We start from the raw sequence: 25982 nt of genomic DNA, 5'->3' as shown, positions 1-25982 counted from the left end.
GCGTAATTGTTCTTTCATTATCTTATTTTACTTTTACTTATAAAAATATTTGAAGAAATTATTTGCGTACGTACAAATGTATGAACGTATTTTTTATCTAAACTTATAGTTATTTCCTCTTACGTTTTCCATCACTCACCCTTCTTTCACAAATGGACGCAACTACGCAAAATCCACGTTGTGATTGGTTAAAGGGAAAATACAACATTTGCAAACATCAAAAAATAAAACTACCAAATCGTTTTGACATACCTTGCTGGACTTTTAGTGAATGACAGTGTAAAGCATCCTGTAAAATCATGGCACCTGGTATACTGTCATTTTCAAGAAAAGTTGTATTTTTGTATCAATTTCCAACGCTGATCGGCCGATCAGCGTTGGAAAAAACTTGTTTTTTCCTTCAAATACTGGCCCCAGTTGACCATCGCACTTGTTTGCAATCGATTACACACCTACCGTATGAACGGGTACAAGCCAGCTAGACTGGCCTTACAATTCCCCAATATATGTAAACTGCTCTGTTTCTTCTTAAATGGAGTCAGGGAACCAGACTACAGGAAAATGATTGTTTTTCTTGGTTTTTATAGCATTTTCGAACCCAAAACCTCAAAAAAGTCAGTGTAACTATATTTGCTATATATTTCCAACCCCCCAATTCCATCCATTTCTGAAAATTACAGCAAAAGCAAATGATGTATATTCCCTTTAACCTTTCAGCACTGTACTTATTTGCATAAAAAAATATGAATAATTCAACAAAATCGAGTTAGAAAAGGCTACCTCCAGACAGACATGTGCATGTACATATGATTTCCATGATGGCATTCTAACCCAATTATGTGACCCATATACTATGAACCAGGATGTACTGTCCAACATTTGGAAATGGTGTTCATCTTGATTACAGACAACATATCCTTTATCAGACTTGTTGTCAAAAAGTCAATTCAGACAAGTGCAGGAAAACTGTTGAATGTAATACAAAATTACCAGTACAACTTCTATTTACCCAACTTAATCAAATCCCAGTCCCTGCATGCACATGTTTGGGAAAAACAGAAAAGCTCATACTTTTAACTAAATTCAACGGAGCGAGTGATTTTCAGTGAAACACAAACTGTCAAAATCCAACACCTAGGGGCCTATACATTGTACTTTTGGGCATGATTTTGATGGATTTGAAGCTGGGTTTAGTTTGCCCACAGCTCACCAGTGTGGACTGATACAGCACACCGCCCAGGGTATAGTGTAGTGTGTGGTATGGCACTTATTGGGGGGGGGGGGGGGGGGTACTCTGTGCATTCTGGGCCCCAATATGCTTACATGTATGTCCATACATGTGGAGGCCAGAAAATGATAATTACCATTACAGTAGCTAGTAAATATTGGGGGCGCTGACAGACAAAACACAACTGTCTAGCGACTTGTCCTCTTACTTTCACCCACTGAATGTGCAGATTTTAGATTAGATTTTTAGAATTACCTTGCTTTCAAACAACCTACGGTACATGTATTGTTGTATGTCATGTATGTGGAAAGATTTCCATATACGAAGTTCACTAATTTTCCTCTATATTGACTAACAAGCCCCCAGATAGCAATTTCATGTCATCAAAGTCAATTTAAGCAGTGAGAAAATACAAGCATTTTCTTAGAAAACACTTAGAATTTTTCAGTCCAATCTCATAGGGTTTGTACACAGGGTGTTGAGTGAACTTCGTAATATGGAAATCTATGCATGTACATGTACATGTATGTACATGTATATGCATCCATGAAGTATCGGACAAGGAATTAAATGTGCATTTCTGCCCATTACTGGATACCTCCAGCAGCCCCAGACTTACCCACAGTCGGAAATCAAATCTGGCATGCGATACAATTTAAATACCAATGTGTCATGGCCAATCAGAGATGCCGGCAAATTTACGACACCGAGAGCATGCCAGCAAATAGTGCCAATTACTGAATGCAGATACATGTATGTACAGGGTGGCGGTGGAGGCTTGAGGAATCCCCAGGGGAGTCTGGGGACTATACCTGACCACATTATGCCCATGCTGATGCAGGTTCCGTTCTCACCACTTCCTGGCACACTGATATTTGGCATGTGGTGGTGGTACCAGTCCAAAATTTGGACTTTGTGATAATAGTCAAGTTTATCTCAGATGACCTCCATTGAAAAAAAATATCACCTTTTTAAAAAAAAATAATAAAAATATTTTAAAAACCACAATTAAAAGGAAGGAAACTGTCATAACTGTTGTCATAACCTGCATATAATCCTGAAAAACACCAGTTTTATTCTTAGTTTACTGTGTATGTGTTTTTTTGTGTTTTGTTTTTTTACCTATAGGCCTACACGTACGTTTTGTTCAAACATTTGCTAACATACAGTACATTATCCATGTACAATGCCTGAGAAAATTCGCCGTCATCTGTGTGGAAGGTCATTGATCACATGACATTGAATTATTCGCTTCAACCCATGGCCTGGCCAGACCGCAAAAAAAAAATACTTGAAAGGTTAAACTACAAGTGATGTAATTTATTTCTTGAACAGTGAGTTAAATCCTTTATTTTTTTTTGACTTATTGAAAAATGGCGTTTTCGCCCCTCTGGTATTAATAATGCCATATCCTTCATCATACCTGGGGGCACTGGTTTGCAAAGTCTGGCCTGTCTGTTACTTCTTGTAAATAACCACCCCAACCCCCCCCCCCCCCCCCCCCCCCCCCCACCCTCAACAAAAAGGGAAGAAAAACCCGGAAACTGTGATTACTTGAAAAGGAGTCTGCAAACAACTACAAACGAACAGACTCATAAATTGAAACTTCAAAGGAAACTGCACCTCACCCAACATGTAAACACTGCCATCATTACACAGTATCAGCTTGTTCTCAACAGCAGGTTGCAATCACCAGTGTCCCTACACACACCTGCTAGCCATTACACTCAAAACACAATTGGTCATGGTTAATTTGCGGTAGGTGTATACAAACATAACATGTGTTTTCAGTTAAGATCTCGCAGGTGGGTATAAGCATGGAGGATAAGGAACCTCAGGTTGAGTGGAAGTTGAGAGCGGTACATTAACATCAAAGCTTCTTTTATTCAATTGTTTCCCAGATTTTGGCGATTTCAAAAATTCAGTGCTGAGGTGTACCATACATGTAACATAACACGGTGAGAGCACTATGATACTGATAGATTATAACACCTCACCCACAGATTCTGTGTCTTGATTGGCCGAGAGCGAGTCACATGTTACTTTCTAATTTTGCTATCTTTCTGTGCACGGCCAAAAGTACTATACCCATAGCAACCAAAGTACTATACCATTAGCAACCAAAGTACTATTTCCACGGCGCAGTATTTGTGTGCAAATGGATGCTGGTGTGCGCGTTGCGCGTAGCTCGTATTGTTCCAAAGAGAGCGCGCCGCAGACTTGGGTTCAAACATTTCGTGAAGGGGTAGTTTGAAAGAAATTTTGTATTGAAATTGAAGTTTATTTCAACTGTGTTCAGATTTAGATAATTAAAAATATTTAAATCAAGCAGAATCTGTGGGTGAAGTGTTATAAAACAAATATTGAATGCTTTATCTCGTGGTGAAGTAAAACTAGCCTCCCTCGGTGATCCATGGACCATTCTATTTTCCCTCGGCTTCACCTCGGGAAAATAGAATGTCCATGGATCACCTCGGGAGGCTAGTTTTACTACACCACTCAAAGCATTCAATATTTGTATATTATATAACACCAAAGTAAACCCTTGTCATTTGATTGGAGGATTGTAGGTCACACAGCATCCATTAATCGAACCATTGCACGGCCTACGTCATAACCGTGCATTTTTGGTTCCATTCACCGTGCATTTTCGTCCCATCCCTTTTGATCTATTGCACGCCGCGCGCACGCTACGACGCGCAGCGGCCTGGCACTACTACCGGTACCTTTGCGCTATTACCGGTAGCATGTTAGCAGTACAAAACTTGCCTTCAAAGTTGATGCAGTTGCCTTGATGATTTTTTTTCCATTGATTGCTTTGATAACTTTCAATGTTAATTTTCATTATTGTCAATGATTTGACTTTTAAACCTTCGTTAGCCTTGAACAAGCTGAAAAGTAGTGGATATGATACAATTTTGTGAGTTTTGTTTGTTCTTAAAATTTTATCCTCCACTCGAATGACAAAGATCTACTTGGATGTTATATAAAACAAATAATGAATGTTTTCTTTTCGTGCAATGGTGGGAATATTTTCATTCGTTGAAAAATGGAATGTTCCCATTCAACTCGGCTTCCTCTCGTTGAATGGAACATTTGATCTTTCAACTCATGAAAATATTCTCACCATTGTACTCATAAACATTCATTATTTGTATACCATTCTCACCATGATAGACCACAGACACATAGCAAGGTCATTTCGATTGAGAGGGTAGCATAAAAAGGGCACATTGGTAGGGGCATTGCTAGACTGCTCTGAATGGGGGTGTTGACAAACAGTTTTGCGACAGACCATCAGTTCTTCAAGGTACAGCCTGCTCCGTTCACCCTGCCTCCATAAAATCAAAGTAGAGGCAGGGGGGGGGAGGCTTGAGACCACCTTCCTAAAGTGGACGATCATGGACACTACCTGACAATAAGTGATGCTATTAAAGTTGAAGGTACTTAAATATGAAAATTCCCTAATAAATATTTGCATTACCAACTTTTCCTTTAAAAAATCCTTAACCTCAAGTCAAGGCAACAAAACTCAATTCCTCTGATATCCATTTTCAAAAAGTTCCCTGAAGAAAAGAAAAAACCTCTTGCATGTTTGAGAGGTACATGTACTTCAGTTCAGTCATGTGAAAAACTACTGATAAGTAACGGTATTCAGAGATGGATAAATGATTTTGGGGAGGAAGTGATAGTGTCCCATCTTTATTTCTAACCACGGAGCAGTAAATTCATTTGTAACGGTAATTTATAAATTTGTTTATTTATTTTGCAAAAAATATCAAGTCTTTTTTCTTAAAATACCTCACTTTTTAATTTAAAAAAGTGTAAACGAAAAGTGGACAACCTTGAAACCCCCCCCCCCACAACCCTTCTCTGTATGCGCATGAACTTGCACACCAATAACGTACTTTGGAAATCGCTCATATCACAAGATATGCCAACCTCAAATCACCACAATGACAAAAACTACCCAGAAGAAACCTTTTTATCAGTTACTTCACTTCCAAAATTGACATTAGAAAAAAAAGGGTTTTCTGTGGCACTTGGCTTGTTGGCAAAACTGGACAATCTTCTTAAGTGCGGCCATAAATCAAGCCCAGTAATCTGGCAGGCCAGAAATCGGCCTCTTCAGAAGTCCATCTTCAAAATGTGCTTCCATTTAGGAAGACACATAAATCTGGCGGACCAATTTACTTTTAAGAGCAGACGCTCTTTGCAGGTTCTGCTTTGCATCAATTTGTCAATGTGGCGTTACAGGTGTTCTGTTTAGATCCCATTTTATGAGGTTTTCTTAATGGGGATTTGGAGATGTTATGTCTTTGAGGCAATGGTGTAGCAACATCAGCAACTTTTTTTAAAGTGGAAGTGTAGGCCACCCATTACATGCACAATGGACCATGGAAAAATAGTGCCATTTCAAAATAATGCAAGATTAAGTTGTTTGGTCAGGGGTTCAATATTCTATTCCCAACTTTTCAGATTTTATACCTACCGGTAATTTAAAACACACAGGCAAAAATAATGTTTAGCTTCAATGCAACACTTTCATGCACAGGAAAAAAAAACACTTTTTTTAACGTCCTGTATAGGCCTATGTAATACTGCAACAGAAAAAGGCTGCAAAAAAATTGCTTGACATTGACAAAGTTGTGACCATGAAATTACCTATTCTACTAAAGAACAGAAAAAGGCTGACACTGGTTACGGTGTTAGACTTGTGTGCCGTGGTACATGGGTTCAAACCCTGACAGGGAAGATAGTGCTCGTGCACTTGGGCAAGGCACTTGATGATTGCCTCTCTCCACCCAGGAGTATAAATGGGTACCTGTGAAGGTAGAGACCATATTGCGCTGAACTCAAGCTGCTGCAGGGTCTCATTCCTGATGAACAGGGATAATAATTGTGATGCGCATTTGATCATATTCTTATGGAATTTGCGCAATATAAGTGTACAAATTATTATTATTTATTATAAAATACTGATGCAGGTTTATGTCAAAAGTTGATTTCCATTGATTGGATCTTTTTCTGAGCAATTACATACTATGTACATCTAGGACTGGGTACGTTTCAGATGATGTTCAGATGTAAACCACAGTGATGGGGGAGTTTGGACCAGTGGTTAGTGTTCGAAACTCATGATCAGAGGGTCAGGGGTTCGAATCCAGCTGCTGACCATATGTTGTGTCCTTGAGGAAGCCACTTCACCTCACTTGCCTCTCTCCACCCAGGAGTTCATGATTGAATGGGCACTGGTATTAGCTGGGAAGCAACCTTTGATGGACTGGCATCCCATCCAGGGGGAATTGAAATATTTTAAGTCAGGTACTGGTACCGGTACATGTAAACGCCAGCCTGATAAGTGATAGGCCATATTGGCTCATGACAGACTTTATTTTTTATTTTAGTGATGGGCTGAGTAATAAGCCAGAAGTCTCTGTAAAGAGACCCTTCCACAGAAGTTGTAAGAGTTTGCAGAAGTGGGTCAATTTGGGGGGGGGGGGTGAATCCCCTGGCATTGCTGACAAATGATATTACTATTGTGTGTGGCGTTCATACAGATGGACATGATGGGTTTTTGATGACTTCCTCTCTTTACCGTCCCGTATGTATTTCTCATCTGGCTGAAATAGTTTAAAAACCTTACTCGGTTACCTTTTGCGGCTGAAGAGCTTTTACTTTGGAAAAAAAATTCATATTTAGGCCCAAAAAAAAAAAAATACTCGGTCTCTGGTCAGCGCGCATGTCGATTTTAATCATGCGCGTCAACCTTTTTATTTTCTTCAAATTAACACGGAAGCTACAACAGTGCCCTCTATTGCCGCGCCTCCTCAAATTTTTGTACCAAGGAGCACCAAGGAATGGGGAAATTGCACCAAGGCAAATGATAAAGGGCACCAAGGCAAATTATGGAGGACACCAATGCATAATGAGGACACAAAAAAGCAAAATAGTACCCACCTTGTCTGTACAATACAAGCTTGAAAAAAAAAAGCCACCAAAAAAACGCGTCCCCACATCAATTCCGGAACTTCGGTCTGACCAGAGACCGACTATTTTTTTTTTTGGCCTTATCCCCTTATTTACAATGAGGCAGTTTTGCCATCTTGCCTGCTTCGCAGGATGAGGGGGAAGATTCATAAAAGGCATGAACACTTATAAACCAATAAAGTTTAAGGAATCTAAAACTATGGAGAAATCTTCAGTAAAATTGTGTACACAGTAGTACAGTCTTTTATGCTGTGTCATGAAATCTGGGGCCATTACATCAGTATGGTTGTGATTGACCCAAAATGCGAGACCCCGAAATCTGGCATTATTTGGTTGGGTTGGATGGATGAAAAAGTGCAGCGCTCTGCAGCCAGATTTGTTTACAGTGTCTACAGTAGGCATAACAGTGTGACATCAATGCTTGATGAAATGAAATGGCAAACTCTCCAAAACAAGAAATGTGATACGATCAAGCTACACGAGTCATTTGTCGACCCTGGTCAAAATTGTTTTTATTACAGATTTGAAAAGAGCACAATCTCACCATAATTATGGAAGTCGGAACACCAAGAGATGTGATGAAGTGATGTGATGAAGTGGCCCTATGTTGGCCTGTATCTCCAAATAAAAATTCACAAATGCTGAGCTATGTGTTACTGCGGCAGACAGGCGATTGACACCAACTAGGAGCACTCACTTACATTCAGCAAGATTCAAGCATCTCAACTCAAGAACCGAGATATACAAGAACTCATTTTTCCCCAAAACAATCGTCGACTGGAATGCCCTGCCCCCCGCTGTCATCGAAGCACCTTCTCCACCATCCTTCAAAGAAAGACTGCAAAGGCACATGAGTCGGCACGTCTAAGAACTGACCCTTACCCCCATACCCCCATTGGCATGATACTCCAGAGGAGGTGTTGCCAATTATCTATCCAGACCCAGATCCAGATGATCTGTTGGATGGTCAGTCGGTTGTCATCGTTGTCGTCACGTCGTTATCTATTACCGGATTAATGGCCACCATCAGCAGTGAATGCATTGCTTTTCAGTGGCCGCACAAATTGATCTCATTTTTTTTAAGGTTTGTACATAACCTGTGGGACATGCTACCAGATTTCCAGAACATTCAATTAAATAAAAGTATACAAAAAAAATATGAATATACAGTTCAAATTGTACAGTTTAGCAACATATTAAACTAATTACAGATATCAACATTTGCCAACATTGCACTGTGGGTAAAGCAGGATTTGAACCTTCAACAGTACAATTTTTTTGTACTGTAAATCACTTGAATTATTAAAACATTTTACTATAATGGACCATTCCTGTCATTCTATCAAACAGTGCAAACTGACTGATAAGATAATGACTTGCAGTCAGGTAACAGCTAGGTAACAAGTATTGTGAGAAAACCAAACCTGGGTGGTGAGGGTTATGGCCCAATCTGGAACGGTCTATTACCCCTGAATCACCCATAACTTGTCTACTACAGGGTGGTGCAAAAAGAAGGAAACCCTCTTTTGACAGCAATTTTCACCTACTTGTTGAGCATGTATTTTCAAAAATTCAATTTAATGCTATTAAAATATTGATCTTTAAACATAAGTGATGAAAAAATGATTGCAAATGCATGTTTTGTCTCTGAGATACGGTAGTTTAAAAATTTCATGTGCCAAACCTGATTGTCCACGGACGGCTTTATTCCATCCACTTGACTGAGCTCCGGAGCTTGATTTAAAGACAAAAAAACACTACACTAGACTTACACGTGGACAACCGTGATTTTGGTGACTTGCATTCAAATTGGCATAATAACACTATTCTTTTGATTTTTAAAAAGATTTTGTTTTACCATATTTGGTTGAAGAGCTATACTTCATTATCGTACATTATAAAAAAAAAGTTCAAATGAGTTAAACAAGTAGATAAAAATTCCTGTCCAAAGTGGGTTTCCTTCTTTTTGCACCACCCTGTAGTGCAAACCAAATATTGAGCACTTCCATGATGTACTGAAGGTGAAGCAATTGTTCAATACGGACTCCCTGCGCGAACATTAGATGGGGCTTTGTGACCATATCAAAGTGGAGGACACGTACACATTTGTAATGGTATGTACACAAACCCATTAAAACGCTTTTAGAATGTCCAAAATGCATCTGCCAGCTTACTCACCAGAACGAGATCATCCGAGCATATAACGCCTATATTATACAATCCTCATTGGCTTCCTGTTAAATACAGAATACAATTTGAAATCCTGCTCCTTACATTCCAAGCCCTTCATGGATTAGCTCCATCCTACATACGAGACCTGTAACAACTTCGCAACATGCGACCAGGCTTCAGATCTTCTTCATCACCGATACTTTCTGTTCCCAAAACTCGCCTGGCAAGTTACAGGGACCAGGCCTTTTCCAGCTGTGCACTGTGTCTCTGGAACTCCTTGCCAGACGAGTTAAGGGACACAACTGATCTGTCATCATTAAAACGTCATCTTAAGACTCATCTTTTCAATCTTTCATTTGAACCACAGTGATGTACCAGTGACCAGAGCCTTTGAATGGTCCTCCAGATACTGTGCGCCTTATAAATTCTCTGTAATTAATTATTATCATAGCTGCCAACTTTTCAAAATCCCAATTAGTAATCAACCCGCGCGGTCATTTTCAACTGCTCGTTTTAGCAAAAGCTTTACCAACATCGAGTACAGGTACATGGTTTACATGTACACATACATGTGCATACCCTTCTTGTTGTGAATAATAATGTACTGTAGGCCAAAAGATAATAAAAAAAATTAAAAAAATTAAAAAAAAAAATTAATATTTTTTTTTTTTAATTAATTGTGTTTTAATGTCTGTATTTGTTTGTTGAAGTCAAATAAATGATAACAATAATAACATGTGCGCATATTTTTTTTGAGATGCATGCTATCGATGTGGAGTTTCGAGTTCATATCAATGTTTTTACACACAATGATTTAGGGCCACCGTAGGCAATAGAAATATCCCGCCAACATACCTTGCAAACGCATGCTGATTTATCTTTTCTGAACGTTGTGACAAACTCAAACTCTATTACCAATTATTCCAACCATACTCTTATTAAATTCCATGATTAAAATCTCGCACTGATGGGTCTCATCCCGGCAATAAGCGACCAAATGTGCTCACGATCCTCACTGAAAAGTACTCACATACAGTACACACAACCACACATCCACGAGATGCACACAAATGACACACCATTGAAAACTAGTTTTAGTCTGGTCCTCAAGTACTCCACTGCGCACACTGCATTGATGTCTATCAGGTGCTTGACTGCATTCTTATTAGACTTGTCACCAGTCCATCCATTATCGCGACATTTCGCCAGAAGTTTTCGGTCAAAAACGATACTTTACAAGTATTTTTTTTTTCGTTATGTAGAAAATGGGAAATTTGTAATGTTTTAGTGGCAAATCGTATTTTCGTAATTTAACAAACAATTCGTAATAATTACGAAAAATTCGTAACAGTTGGCAGCTATGTATTATTGCAAACCCACCGAATCTACTTGTGCTGTGGGCAGTGAGTTTGAATGTCATCCCAGTGGTCTCCCCAAACTCTCCTTTTGTAACCGTTGAGGGGGTACTTTTGCAAGGAGTCCATAGTGCATCATTGGCAACAAGATCAAGTCTTTAAAACATGCCTACCTGCATCTTTGTCCCTACTCTCGCTGTCATGCGTGCCCACGTTCTCCTCACCGGTATTGTGCCGATGATGATGGTGGTGGTGATGCAGGCTGGTGCTGCTTGCGCTTCGGCTCGCCACTACCGCTGTGGAACCCTCAGGGTGAACGGCAGAGGACACAGGCCGGGCCGTGATGTCGCTCAGGTTCTTGTAGTTGGCCGGACTGCTGGTGCCTAGGAAGATGCTGGCGGATTTGTTCTGTTTGGTGTAGCTGGTCAGCAGTTCCTCTAGCTCACTCTCTCTGTGATCGGTAACACAGAGCAAGATTATTACAACCAGACTAGGCAAGCTGGGAAAAGCTAGTCCCTGACCAAATTTGGTCCAAGGAGACTAGGTGGTTATTTGAGTCATTTTTTTGGGCAAAGATGAGACTTATGGAAGTCTAATTCACAAGTAACAGTCAGTCAGTCAGTCAGTCAATCAGTCCATGAGATACGTACAGAGAGGATTGTAGATGGCCCTCTGAGACCTGCAAAGTCACATTTTTGGGCCAAGGCAAGACTCATGCATGTCTAATTTGCGGCAGCCACTCACTCATTGAGTCGATGGAGTCAGGAATAAAGGCTGGCCCCTCTGAGACCAGCAAAAACTGCTTAGACCCAAAAAAAAAAAATTCTGTAAACCACAAAACTTCATCATGACATCTTTCCCCATATTAAACACTGCATTGTAGAATAGACCTGTGTGCTATTTCACGGTGAACTCTCAAACAGGAAATATTCACTTTATTGGCCAAAAAAAGGGGTTACTGGGCGAAAATGTTATTAAGAGCGACTTGTTTATGCTGGTTCTCACAGGTGATTTTTGCTATTTTAGCAATAGTTTTAAATTAATGGCCTCATGAAATTGGATCAGGACAGACACTGAGCTAAAGGACAGGTTTTGAAAGTATTAAAGAGGTTGTGGAATGCTCAAATACATTTCCGTCATTTTTGGGGTATATGTAGCCTATTAGGTGTGATGAAATAAAAACGACTATTGTGTCTGTCATGAAATGAGTACAAAAGGTACTTTGAAGAGCTGTTTTTCAGGTCCTGTTTCGACACGAACGTGCAATTTGTGTAAAAGTCGTCGTTGGGAGCAGCAAACAAAACACAGTAAATCGTGACGTAATAAACAGGACTCGTTTATACTACGCTGCAACGGGAGTCCTGTTTATTACGTCACGATTTACTACGTTTTGTTTGCTGCCCCCAACGACGACTTTTACACAAATTGCACATTCGTGTCGAAACAGGACCTGAAACACAGCTCTCTAAAGTACCTTTTGTACTCATTTCATGACAGACACAATAGTCGTTTTTATTTCATCACACCTTAGGCTACATATACCCGAAAAATGACGGAAATGTCTTCGCGCATTCCACCACCTCTTTAAACAATGACCAGTGCTTACGTAGCGATGGTGGTGAACTGGCCAAAGCGGTCCTGATTCAGGTCATCCTCTTTGTCCTTGGAGGGATTCCCAGCTTCTGGTCCATCTTCCTACGTAGGTCCATCTGGTCAGTCTCCTAGAAAATATCCAAAACAATCGGGTACCGATGGTTTCAATCATGCTCTCAAGTTCAACCTAGGGCACGTTTGTTTTGGATCCTTGGAACTAGCACCATGCTGTAAAAACGAAACTGCACCTTGTGCAGATCTTAAGTCACACAACTTTAATAGCCGAGATAAAACATGGAGATAGTGAACACTGTACACTGTAACTGGCCTATTGAAAAAAAAACTCGGAAAATAGGCCCAACAAAAATCTGTGTCAGTCATCTGGGCCGCGCAGCAGTTACAGATGTACAGGTACACACATACTGAAATTTGTATCATTGTGGAGACATTTCTTTGTTCTCGTGTAGTAAACTTTTCGAGATTGGAAGTGAAGTTTCACAATGCTCTTATTTTAACCAGAATTAATTTCCCTGGCTAAAATTTGGACTTAATATCCCTTTTCTAAAACTCTTCCATTTGCGACGGATTAACCCACCATGGAAATTCCTAGTTTTTGAGTAAAATCCATATATCTATTTCGTGAAAATCTTGTGGAGTTGTATTCATCTATAGAAATTGTCCTGTGGAGACGTATACAATCTTTTGTTCCCTATTGTACACACGTCTCCAGAGGGCACAGTGTAGCAGATCACGTATGTATGTATAATAAACATCATGCCCAATTTCCGGACACTGCCTCCTGTTTTCTAGATCCAAACACAATTGTACAATGTGAAAAATATTCAATGTTTGCATAAAATGATAAATCCTGAACTAAGTTTATAGTAACTAACTCGTCAACAAAGAAGTTCATTTCTTACTTGACAAGACAAGAGCACCATTCAACCAAACAACTCCACTAACATACGTGAAAACAAATTGGCACTATTGTCTCTTTCTTCCAACAACCATTAGTGAAATTTATCTTTTATGCTCTTTTCCCCATCCTCAAGATCATCATCATCATTTGAAAGCTTGGATTTTGTACAACTTAAATCTGAAACCTCCGAAAATCATGCAACACATGGATATTACTGCAGATGAACTCCACCTACAACAGCTTTGAAGCTCTGGTAGTTTCAGACATGTCACAGGTTAATACTTAAACTTATATAAAGGGACCAAACCAACCAAAAAAAACAACCAGCCATTTTGCAATGCAGTGTTTCAGAGCAACAGACATGTACCTTGTTATAAATTTGGACAAAGTCCACCAGCTGTTTGGCCAGGATCCTTCTCCTGTCGTGGGCCGGCAGCTTGCGGCTGGGCACAATGACTTTGAACGGTTGCTGCAGGTTACTGGCGGCCCTCTTCAGGAATCGTAAAACCAGGTCCTGACAAGAAAAAAAAAAATCAGAGAACAACAATGTCTAACCTTAATCCCTTGATAATTGTTTACCTTAGAATCTTTCTGAATCCTCCAAAATCCACTGCTGTGTCACTCAAAGGCACGTTTTGTGTATTTTTAGCTTACAAGGCTGGGACATCAGTACAAGGCAAAATTAGAATCACTGGGTTTCATTTTTGATTGACTTGTAATGGACTTGTAATGGATTTGTGATTGACTTGTGATGACTTGTCAGGCCTTGTGCTACCTTTTTTTCCTGGCTAGCCCACTGGGCTAGTTAACTGGATATTTTACTAGCCCGTTTAGAGTTTTACTAGCCCGTATAAATAAGTTGAGTTTTCTTCCCGATCCCGGCCCGGTTCCCGATTCGCGACAGATCTTGCAGAACATCACTTTTTCCTTTTCACTCTAGGCCTATTCCAGCCACTGAAATTGCCGTTCCCACTCCTGCCTGTAAACTCGTCGCCTTTTATTTTTGTCATATATGATTGATCATACGCTCTCTTTGCTCTGTCTTTCCCCTCATTGGGTTACCGGTACTTACGTTTGGCAAAAATCGCCACATTTTGCTTGCTTTTGGACCTCCGAATGTGCGCGGTGGACGAGAAAAAACTTTTTCCGATCACAGAGGGCGCTGTTTGCACGCGGCTTTGTGTAGACTTCGTATCAAACGCTTTCAAGGACTCCTGCAACGCCCAGTACAGCTAGCTGTGGCCAGTCAAGGTTAGAAAACTTGATAAACGATGTGAACGAGAAAAGTGTGCACGTGCGGTACCGCGCCGTACCGTGTGCTATGCTATATATTACAACCCACCAGTCTACTCTGTTCGTGGCATTCGCGGTCCGGTCGCTTATATCGCCCTATCGCGCGAGTATCACGTTTTGAAAACACAAATAAAAACATCCACAACGACTCAGTTTTTGCGATCGTGTATTTATTATCACCGAAAGCATTATATAGTTTGATCAAAATTTTAACAGGTAGGTTTAATACTGAATTTTTCACTAGCCCACTGGGCAACCAAGAAACCAAGTTTAGGTAGCCCGGAGCATTTTTCGCTAGAATTTGTACGCCGGGCTAGTACTATTTCGAGGCCTGCTTGTGATGACTTGTGAGGACTTGCGGGGACTTACAGGACTTGCGAGGACTTGTGAGGTCATGCAAGGACTTGCGAGGACTTATGAGGTCTTGTGACAACTTGTGAGGACTTGCGAGGACTTGCGAGGACTTGTGAGGACTTGTGAGGACTTGTGATGGACTTGCGATGGACTTGCGAGGACTGCAAAAAACTACAAATCTGGCACTTGGGATTAGGGGTACATACAACTTTGTAAACTCTTCTCAACTCTCACCATTTGTTCATCATTCTGGGCAGACTCCTCAAGGACCTCTGGCGGTTTGTTTGTTTCCTCCAGTAATCTCTGTTGCACCCGAAGGAGGTAAGTGGCAAATGCTAGCCTCGCTTGCAGCTTCCTGGAACAAAAATGCAAATTACATGTATCATTATCCAAAATAAAAATATAACCGATATAATTTTAACCCAAATCCATTTTAGTTACCCCACAACATCAGACTGTTTTGTATGTCAAACTCGCACTGTAAACAAATACACACCACATTACTCCAGACATTTGTTTAATTGTAAGGACCCTTAAACACATTATTGTTGTAGCAATATAACAAAGTATGGTGGTGGTTCCAATGTTCTGTAGTTTCAGATTTCAGTGATAGTAACATGGTATTCAAACACACAAAAAAAATGGTATTTCAATGCAAAAAGCTACCATCAAAAAGGTTTACTGTGGTTCCAGGGAGTTTTGAATATACATGAGAGTAAGGGTTAACCCTTACAGTTAACATATCAAGAGCACAGTAATAGTCTTCATACATTTCTGGTGCAAATGGGGGGGGGGGGAATGCAAAATATTTTTCCCCACACAACCAGACATTTCTACTCTATAACAACATCTGTTCAATGCGCTTAGATGAAATCTAAAATCTGTTTTCCCTGATGTAAGGTAGGCTAAGCAAATCATCCAGAAATGAGTGAGAAAACATTAAACTTAGTTTCATGTTGAGCACAACATACGTGATGTCTCCCCCGCTACTCATGATCTCAGGCACGTTGATGCTCTCCCTGATCTCTTTGGCTGAGGGCTGTTTTGGGACCTCCAACACCATCCTGGCTCCCTTGTTGTCCTTGCTGCCGGCAGCCGGGGCCACAGGAGGCTTCCCTGAGGGATTGCTCCCACTCCTGCCACCATCCTGTTGAATCCCGCTTCTGCCACCGTCCTGTTGTATCCCACTTCTGCCACCATCCTGGTTTATCCCACTTCTGCCACCGTCCGGCTGGGCCTTCCCACTTGCCAGGGAGCTCTGGCTGGAGGTGACAGAGGAGGAGCCCTGTTTCTGACTTGTTTGTTCATTTTTGGAAGCCTGGGCGCTAGATTGTGCATCCTCCAGCTTGCCTTGGACTAGCGGCTCCCTGTCTTGCCGGTCACTTTTGACAGCACTGCGCATCACACCAGCTACAGATATTAGTTTCATTGAGGAGTTAAAAAGGAAAAATCACACAAATTACAAAACTGTTCACTGTATATCCAGGAGCCATTTCATAGAGTCAAACAACACTTATGAGCCAAGTTTCTCCAGTTACATTAGAAACGTGCTTCAAAGTCTTGGATGTGCTAACACGTACTTCTGAATCAAAATTTCCATTTGCTACATCACCATTATCAATTTCAGCAACTTTTATAGTCAGTGTGCTCTTTGACGCGCTTCTCACATCAACCATTCATTTGTTATCTGTTGTAACCAGCAGCCTTTTTCATCGCCATTCTTTGGGCTGTGGTTAACCGTTATAATGTAGCTAGAGGTCCCGCAAAATAAAATTACTAGTTCCCATGTGCTTCAGGCAACTGAACCCATTGAGGCAAATTATCAAAGTCATCACCAAAACTCACCACTAAACATCCTCTTGATAGTCGGGTAGCGCTGGCGTATTTTATTGCGTACTTGCTTGCGGCCTGTCACGTTTTCCGAGGTGACCAGCTTGCGCATGAACTGGCAGAGATGCTCCTGTAGCTCACGGTCCGCTAACTCCTGCAAAACGGCACCCGTCACTTTCCTGTCAATAGGTAAAGGTCCGAAGTGCTAAGTTATCAGATTGAGAATTTGGGGGGGGGGGAAGGGGGGGGGGCAAGATAATTTATTCTACATTTTGATATTCTGAGAGGCTGAGTACTGTTTTAATTTATTTTTATTTGGACGTTTTGATAATTGGTTTTTTTTTCTTGAGCCAGGTTTGGACGTTGGCATAGTGGTATTTTTCTCACATTCAACCTGTATGACCCAGGTTTGCATTCTTCCGAGGCATGCATGTTAACTTGGGTTTCAGTCCCTACCCATTTCCTGACTTGGTTTTTTCTCCCACTACTCAACCAAACATTCCTCCATTTTCTTCTCTCGATAGGTTGTTTAAGGTTACAACTTTAAAACAGTGTGTTTCTTTTATAAAGAATTCCTTGATTTCACAATAAAAAGAACACTCTTCCGATCCCATAAACTCAATAAACCTGATCTGATCCATAAATACGAATCAGTTGAAGCAATGGATATTGGTTTTATGACCAAAACAACATACAGTAATGGGTAAAATGTGGATCAGCAAATTACCTCAGAATTTTCTCAACCGTGACGAGAAATTTATCATTTTACGAGTCAAGACAAGTTGGAAGTGAATAAAGAGGAAAAAAGCCAGAGGTAAGGCATGCAGTGTTAATATCACGAATCAACTCTGAAAAAGCAACATAGATGTACAATGATGAACAGAACTTGAATTCTTCCCAAGAGAGAGCAAAACAAAACAAAATACCACCTTGTGATTTTAGGGGTGGCAAGATGACAAAGTGTCAAGCTCACAGATTTCTTTTCCCTTTTTGCCGCTTTGACCGCAACATATAACCCATTAGCAACAAAATCAATAGGCTTGATTCATAAACCAAAAGATTGAAGTAAATGTACATGTTTCAAAAATTTAGCACAAACTAGTCCCTTAAATTTTTTTTCAAATATTCTCTCTTTTTTTGGATGGGTACCCAAAAAACTTAACAATGTAAGGCCATGTCTGTAATACTTGCCTACGGCTTGATATTACGCACATGCCTACGGCAGCGGCTGCAGCCACTTCTCATAGACCCGTGTGCAATTTCAAGCTGTAGCCAAGTGGTCAACTTGAAACTCGATGCACATGTACTAACACGACTAAGGAGAAATGTAGGCATCTCAAAAATATACAGGTGCACATGCACTGATCATGGGACAAGATTTAACATCTACCCACCAGGTAGGAAGAACATACAAAACTTGACATAACATTTACCCCAACATGTTGAGACACATCAAAAGTTTCAAAAGTTGAATAGAAGAGTCTTTCAAAAAACTACACTCTCAAAAGATTGAAATAAAAAAAAATCTACTAAAAATATCTCATGCAGTTTTAAGGGTATCACATGCAGTGTTAAATAATCTGAATAGTGTTACATTAAGTACATGCAATGTTAAAAAAAACCCAGATTCATGTATGTATTAATTGCATGCAGACTTAAAATGAAATAAAAAAGGTTAGTGTTTTGTAACTTACTTTGCCCTAGTGAATAGGCCAGTGCCTGACGACAAATCAAACACGCTGCAAAGAGAGTTTTATCAATACCATCATAGTCAGTGTTGTGTGGATCATTTTGAACAAACTGCCCGGAATGTAATGTTCACGTTCTCTCTACAGCTTCATAATGGCAATGAGCACATTTTTTCGATCGCACACAATTTTCTTCACTACCCTTTGCTCTACTGGGTAGCCTGCACTCTACAACTAAGCTTTGGGAACACAAAAATGATAAACTTCATATGATTTACAGAATTGCAATGATGAAAATGACCTCTGAAAATGTACAGTGGGTCGCAAACAAATGTGAGGCATTCCAGCAAAATGAGACGGAACTGGGCACATGCCCGTAGCAAAGAAAAAAGCAAAAAACCACATGGGGGTGATTTTCTTATTTGTTTTTCAGATTTATTGATATTTGTAATTTTGAAGTCTACTACACATATTCTAAAGAAATAATAGAAAAAAACTTGGAATAAAAGTGTTTTTAAGGAAAAACAATTGGCTTCTTTCATTCTACAAAACTCGAAACTTTAAAGGCCTTTCTCTCAGTACCTTACTTTTTTGGCATGTCGATAAATGCAAACTTTAAACAGCCATAACTTGTCAACGGAATGTCCGATTGAAGTGCAACAAACAGTATTGTAGGGAGAATTTGATTCTCTTTCCTATTACCCGCAAACCCTCATTTCAACCTCTGCACAGTTCTGTCTCATTTTGCCAGAACGCCTCACAACTATGGTTGCTGTGACTAACATTACGGAAAACGTTACTAACATTACGATTCTGAAAGCATGTTACAAAGGTGACAGGACTAAAAACTGATTTCAATTTATGATTTGTTTTTAGTTTTATGAAACTTTATGTTGGTTGACACCATTTTTCATTTTCTTCCGATGTGCACTGCATATCGATATTGACAGCTGTACTGATAACTATCTGGGAAAAAAGGAGACGTTGTAGCGTCAATGCGTTGAATCTTCATATATATGTAATTCAATATTCAAGAACAAAATTCAAAATAGTACCCAAAAAGACGATTTCATTTCTAAGTTGAGGATTCACGCATGATACGCTGGTGAATACGATTTTGCTGTTCTACTAAAAACTAAAACACATTACACAGCTTCAAAGATTGCCTAGGCTTTACACAGAGGGCAGTACCAGTACATGCCTTAAAATTTACTCGGGATAACACTGATTTACATCACCCTTATGCCAAAAAAATCCATCTTATGAATAGTTTGGTTGCAGTACCTGCTGCTTTATCAGATTCGAACCAGCCAGCCAACCCCCGCAAGCTCGATGGTCGAGTGGTAAGACGTCTGCACTACTAAGCAGGAGGTCTTGGGATCGAGTCCCACCCGAGTAATATTGTTTTCACAATCACTCGGAACACTGAGCATACAGTGTTAATAAAAAAAAAACATCATGAAGGGCAAAATCAAATATTGAATGCCTTAAAATTGTCGTCTCCACAGAGTCGCCGACAGATTCTGGCCCCGAACTCCTCTGAGGGTAAGTAAAACGGTGAATATCATTTCTAAAACATGTAAATAAGCATGCTAGTAAATTGGTTCCGGGTGAATTTAGGTACAGAGAAAAATCAACTGAATCTCGAGTAAACCTTGGATTACCCTTATAATGGAAACTAAAATTAATTTATGACCTTGCAGTTTCTCTACCCATGCTCTTCCACATGCTTGATTTTTTTCTCCAATTGTCAATATGTATGTTTTATTTAAACTTCTTTCATTTTTTTTGTAGTTTGCATGTTTTCAACCCTCTGGAAATTCGCTTTATTTCGGGTTGGTTTTGCGCCCATAATGCACAAAAAAGATTTGTCTGAATTATTGTTGGGCCTCAAATAATTCGAAATTTGTAAAGTAAATATTCCATAACTAAAATTTTAAAGGTGAACTTTTTTCATCTGATGTCTCATTCAAAAGTGGAAACCTTTTGCGCTGCTAGAAAAACAGCAATTGATCAACAAACTTTTTTTCTTCAAAATGATGCGTACTAGGAACCTTTCTAAAGTGCCCAATAACCAACCACTATGTACATGTAAGAACCGTAATGTATGCTCTTTAATCCTGAAACCGGCAAGGAGCATGCAAGCCTACAGAAAAGTAACAGTGGTTGGACTCTGCCTTCCTCAATGCTCAAAATCCTCGAAATTATATCCTCAGGGATTTTGAAGGATCAAGGAGGGAGGGTGAGGAATAAATAGCCTGAGACTCGAGAGGCAATCTTGATTGGAACATCAGGCCTGTACAACCCCAGCAAACCACAATGGAGCATCACTGCATGATTCAAGCTGACAAAACGCAGAGAAAATGTCATGAAGCACTTTTAGCGTGGAATTTTATGCTCTGTGTCAAAACACTTTATGCTCTGATGAATCAAAACGTGCAGCACCATTTAAAGAGGTTGTGGAATGCTCGAAAACATTTCCGTCATTTTTTGGGTATATGTAGCCTAAGGTGTGATGAAATAAAAATGACTATTGTTTCTGTCATGAAATGAGTACAAAAGGTACTTTTGAGAGCTATTTTTCAGGTCCTGTTTCGACCCGAACGTGCAATTTGTGTAAAAGTCGTCGTTGCGGGCAGCAAACAAAACACAGTAAATCGTGACGTAATAAACAGGACTCGTTTATGCAACTCTGCATCGGGAGTCCTGTTTATTACGTCACGATTTACTGTGTTTTGTTTGCTGCCTGCAACGACGACTTTTACACAAATTGCACGTTCGGGTCGAAACAGGCATGACAGGACTTGAAAAACAGCTCTCAAAAGTACCTTTTGTACTCATTTTATGACAGAAACAATAGTCTTTTTTATTTCATCACACCTTAGGCTACATATACCCGAAGAATGACGGAAATGTCTTCGAGCATTCCACAACCTCTTTAATTCACATATGAAGCTACTGAAATCTTACAACCATGCATAAACATGAGACATGTTCACTCAAATGTAGCAAATACATGAATGTTGATGGAAACTTTGCATGGCAAATTCACAAAAGCGTCTTTCTATACATTTAGGGTCTTCTTTTATTTCCTGTCCCTGTTACATCTGACATCTATGATTTTATAATTCCGATGTACTCCTTAAAGCTGTCGTCCTCCACCTACCTACCTAACAAACAAACAATTGTTTGAAGTCATTCAATGACACTTGAATGGCAAACTCCAAGAACCAAGGTAACAGGGACCAAAAAAATGTCACACTTTGGACCCTAAATTTATAGAATGATCCAGAAACAAATATATAGACAGTTATTAAAAACTAAATTACTCTGCTACTGGTAGCAGAGGCAATGAAATGTATGTCGTATTATCTCAGTCACTAATGAGAGTGTAGAGTAGGCTTGACCAAACTCAAAGAGAGATTTTTATTAGTTTTTTATACAAAAAAATAAAAAAATACATGTATCTCTGCTTCCAAATGGGAGACTTTTGAGATGCTTGGTGGCAGCAAACACACCAGTCGCGGTCCTTTTCGTCATGTTTACGTTGTGCTTAAGCCAATGTGTGCATGTTCAAAATGACAAGCAGTCGGTCCCACTTGCGCAAACACTGCCAACGTTGGCAAACGTTAGCACTGCTCCAGACTATGAAACTGTGAAAATGGAGGATGTGAGGGGATAGGCAAAGGATGTGATTTTATAACACACTTTGAAAAAATGGGGGGAAAATTATTTCTTTTTCCATGCTTAATAAATATAGTCGCATGGCAGCCCTGAAAAGTGTTGCAGAAGGGTTGGTAACAGGAAATATAATAGCTGGAATTGGTGCAACAGCAGAAATGGTAAATAAAATCGTTTTGAAATATTTTTGACAAAGTTTGTTAACGTCTTAATGCCGGTTGACGGTGATAGACGCAACTCGACAAAAGCCGATAAGCTGGGGGACTGCTATTGCCACATTCCTAATGCACAGCACATCCATTCATAGACAATGGCCGAATGCCTGCATGTACACATTCCACCCAAAGTGCAGCTGTCCGTGGCCTAACAATACCGGCGTCAAGGGGTTCAAGGTGTTCGAACGGCAATTGGTCCCATTTCAATAAAGTTACCCCTCGTTCAAATTCAACTGTTAATGGCATAAAATCTTGTCAGTTGTGAGTGACGGTATTCACACACACACACACACACATGCATTGATGCTATTGCAGTTAAGCTCGTTGAATAATTCAGATGTTTCTAATTGCACAGCAAACTGACTTACTTGTCTGGATACAGACGACTGTGCACCACTTGGTTTAGGTTGGTACGACTCTCCAAGAAATTCCTGCATTCACAGAAAAAAAAAGTCACAACACAATCACACAAATGTGAAAAAAAATGGTTTAATGAAATAACCCATTTCAGCACAAAGCAGCTAAAATCAACAACAATAACCATCTGTGCCCTCACAGGTACCCATTTACTCCTGGGTGGGGAGAAGCAATGAGTGACAAAGTGCCTTGCCCAAGGGCACACGCACCATAACCCCAGGCTGGAAACAACCTGCAAAAATTACCAGCAGACCACGAATTCAATGCTCCAGTCTATTCCTAGAAAGAATTCAAATATCACTTACTTGTACTTGTCCCAACTCAGCGGCGAGGGAAAGATCCTGAGCCATCCTCCACGCCGCTGGTACTCGTCTTTGCTCTCGGTTACCACCCTCCTCTCCTCTGCAGTGAGCCCCTTTTCTCCCTGACTCCCGACGTCCTTGGATTTCTTGGCAGAGGCAGGCCGGCTGGAGGCCCCGGCAGAGTAGGGTCTCTGGCGCTGTAAAAAATACCCAAAAGAAAGCCAAATTACAAAAAAAAAATCATTCATTCCATATTTATTCATTTATGGCAGTGTATCAAGACTGTATCGATCTGTCGAGCTCCATGCAAACCCAAAAAGGAATACAAATTTGAGTCATTCTGGAAGCAACATGGGCGGTAAAAACAAGGATGCACATTTTTGACATCCTGCCAAGTATATGCCATGAACAAGTATCTGGCTTCTGGCTAGCACCCCTTATAAAGACATTGAAAAAATGGGGAACCATCAACATAGGACTGGATAGCTTAGTTGGTAAAGCACCGGAACGGCAATCCAGAGGTTGCAGGTTCCAACCCCGCTCCAATAAATTTCTTTGTTAATTTTTAAAAAATTTTTAATGATTAATCAAGAAGAGGAATAGAGATGACAAATTTCAGGTTGCTATTTCTTGTGGACAAGAACCTGCCTCTGCAATGACACCCACCCCTTCCAACTCACCCCCATCTCTATATTACAACCGTGGGTAGAGCAAGTTATTCATTAAAGAGGTTGTGGAATGCTCAAAGACATTTCCGTCATTTTTCGGGTTTATGTACATGTAGCCTAAGGTGTGATGAAATAAAAACGACTATTGTGTCTGTCATGAAATGAGTACAAAAGGTACTTTTGAGTGCTGTTTTTCAGGTCCTGTTTCGACCCGAACGTGCAATTTGTGTAAAAGTCGTCGTTGGGGGCAGCAAACAAAACATAGTAAATCGTGACGTAATAAACAGGACTCCCAATGCAGCGTAGTATAAAAGAGTCCTGTTTATTACGTCACGATTTACTATGTTTTGTTTGCTGCCCCCAACGACGACTTTTACACAAATTGCGAGGTCGGGTCGAAACAGGACCTGAAAAACAGCTCGCAAAAGTACCTTTTGTACTCATTTCATGACAGACACAATAGTCGTTTTTATTTCATCACACCTTAGGCTACATATACCCGAAAAATGACGGAAATGTCTTCGAGCATTCCACAACCTCTTTAAGCCCTATCCCATGAGTTTCCTCTGCCAATCACAGCCATAACTGTTTAACCAAATGTCTGCCAAAAGTGTGACTTGCACGCATTGCCACAAGCTACATGCCACTCAAACTTGCAGTGTGCAGACATTTTGTCGCTTCCCCCATGTGAAGTGGGTGGTCAGGCATGAAACTGTACATTCACAAAAAGAGGAAATTCCAAAATTCAGAAGACTTTGTACAGTGTTTTTCTATTTTGAATGGATGAAATGGGAATAAAAAAAGAGGAAATCAGCTGATCCGAGGAAAAGTTGCATGCCTGGTGGTGCTTACGGGCATTCACAATTATACAACGGACATACAGATCTTTGTCATTTGATTGGTGGAACTCAAATCACGTGACATTCATTATTGCTCCCATTCACGCCGGGGCTCAAAAAGTCCCATTTGCATATGGGTGAATGGGATTCACTCTTCAACAGTTAGGAGCATCCTTGGTCCATGACGCGGTATTTATGTGCAAACGCATGCTGGTGTGCGCATTGCGCTAGCACGTATTGTTCCCAAGAGCCAGTAGCTACAGAGTTGGGTTCAAACATTTCGTGAAGGGGTGGTTTGGAAGAGAGGAACTACATTTTCCACCAATTTTGTATTGAAACAGAAGTTCATTTTAACTGTACATGTAAATCAAATGGCAAGGATCTAGATGTCAGTTATATAAAACAAATATTGAGTGGCTTTAAATTGTGAAATGGGAGGAATATTATCGCTCAGTAAAATCTGGACTTTTCCATTTCATCCGACTTCACCTCGTGAGATACAAAAGTCCAGACTTTACCTTGCGATATTCAGGGGTGTGAGTGACCACTGATAAAAATAGCTAAAAACAGCTGAAAAAGGTGTAAAAAAGCTGAACTTTGGAAATCTCTTTACTTTTGTACACAGCAAGAGAGGAAAAAAGCTGAAATCCAAAACAAAAAAGCTGAAATCAGCTTTAAAGCTGAGATTTCACACCCCTGGATATTCCTCCCATTCCACTCAGAGCCACTCAATATTTGTATACTATTTCACTGACATCATGAGGCAAAGAACACATATTGTATACATGAATTGAATATGTGATCGAAAATGATGACCATACAAACTTGTCCTCACACAACTTACCAAGAACTGTGAGCCAATGCGAGCCTTCTGCACATGGCACCCCACAGTGAATAAACGGCACACAGTGGAGCAAAGAAGGAGTGACACACATGGTGATAGATGGTGGAGGGGATGTGCACAGCACAGCAGATGAGATGACGTGAAGAAGAATGAGACAGTGGAACGTGGACGAAAAAAATAGATCAATAAACACACAGCAGTAAACCCACATTTTTCTCAGTGTTCAAAGATGTATGGCAAAGACATTGTCCACATGCAACATTCTGTGACTGTTGAAGTTGGAATATTGTGCAAAAACGACACGCATGAAATGTTGAAAACATTGGAAATGCTGGCGATTCATGGCCATACATGGGGTGTTGTGGTCCAATGGTTACGGCGTTCGACTTGTGTGTCGTGGTACGGGGGTTCGAATCCTGACCGTGGGAACATGGTGCTTGTGCTCTTGAGCAAGGCACTTTACCAAGATTGATCCGTCCTTCGGATGGGACGTAAAGCCGTAGGTCCCGTGTGTTGTGTAATGCTTGTTAAAGAACCCAGTAACACTTATCGCTTAGAGAAGGGGTTTGCCCTGATGTTTCTTGCAGTAGCTG

At 40.3% G+C, this 25982-nt stretch overlaps 1 protein-coding gene across 1 annotated transcript in view; it reads right to left on the bottom strand.

Annotated features, from left to right (window-relative positions):
• The window catches only part of LOC119740622 (tubulin polyglutamylase TTLL5-like), a 98447-nt gene that overhangs the window by 49250 nt on the left and 23215 nt on the right, over positions 1-25982 (bottom strand). The window contains 10 exon segments of the mRNA XM_038215983.1: positions 10920-11197; positions 12353-12422; positions 12425-12467; positions 13626-13772; positions 15140-15260; positions 15877-16315; positions 16751-16914; positions 18430-18474; positions 22688-22750; positions 23042-23235. Coding sequence (XP_038071911.1) covers positions 10920-11197; positions 12353-12422; positions 12425-12467; positions 13626-13772; positions 15140-15260; positions 15877-16315; positions 16751-16914; positions 18430-18474; positions 22688-22750; positions 23042-23235 — 1564 coding nt within the window.

The sequence above is a fragment of the Patiria miniata genome, unplaced genomic scaffold (assembly GCF_015706575.1).
Source record: "Patiria miniata isolate m_02_andy unplaced genomic scaffold, ASM1570657v1 HiC_scaffold_5, whole genome shotgun sequence".
NCBI classification, from domain to species: Eukaryota; Metazoa; Echinodermata; class Asteroidea; order Valvatida; family Asterinidae; genus Patiria; species Patiria miniata.
The sequence above is the reverse complement of the archived record's forward strand: the minus strand, read 5'-3'. Positions and strand labels throughout refer to the sequence as shown.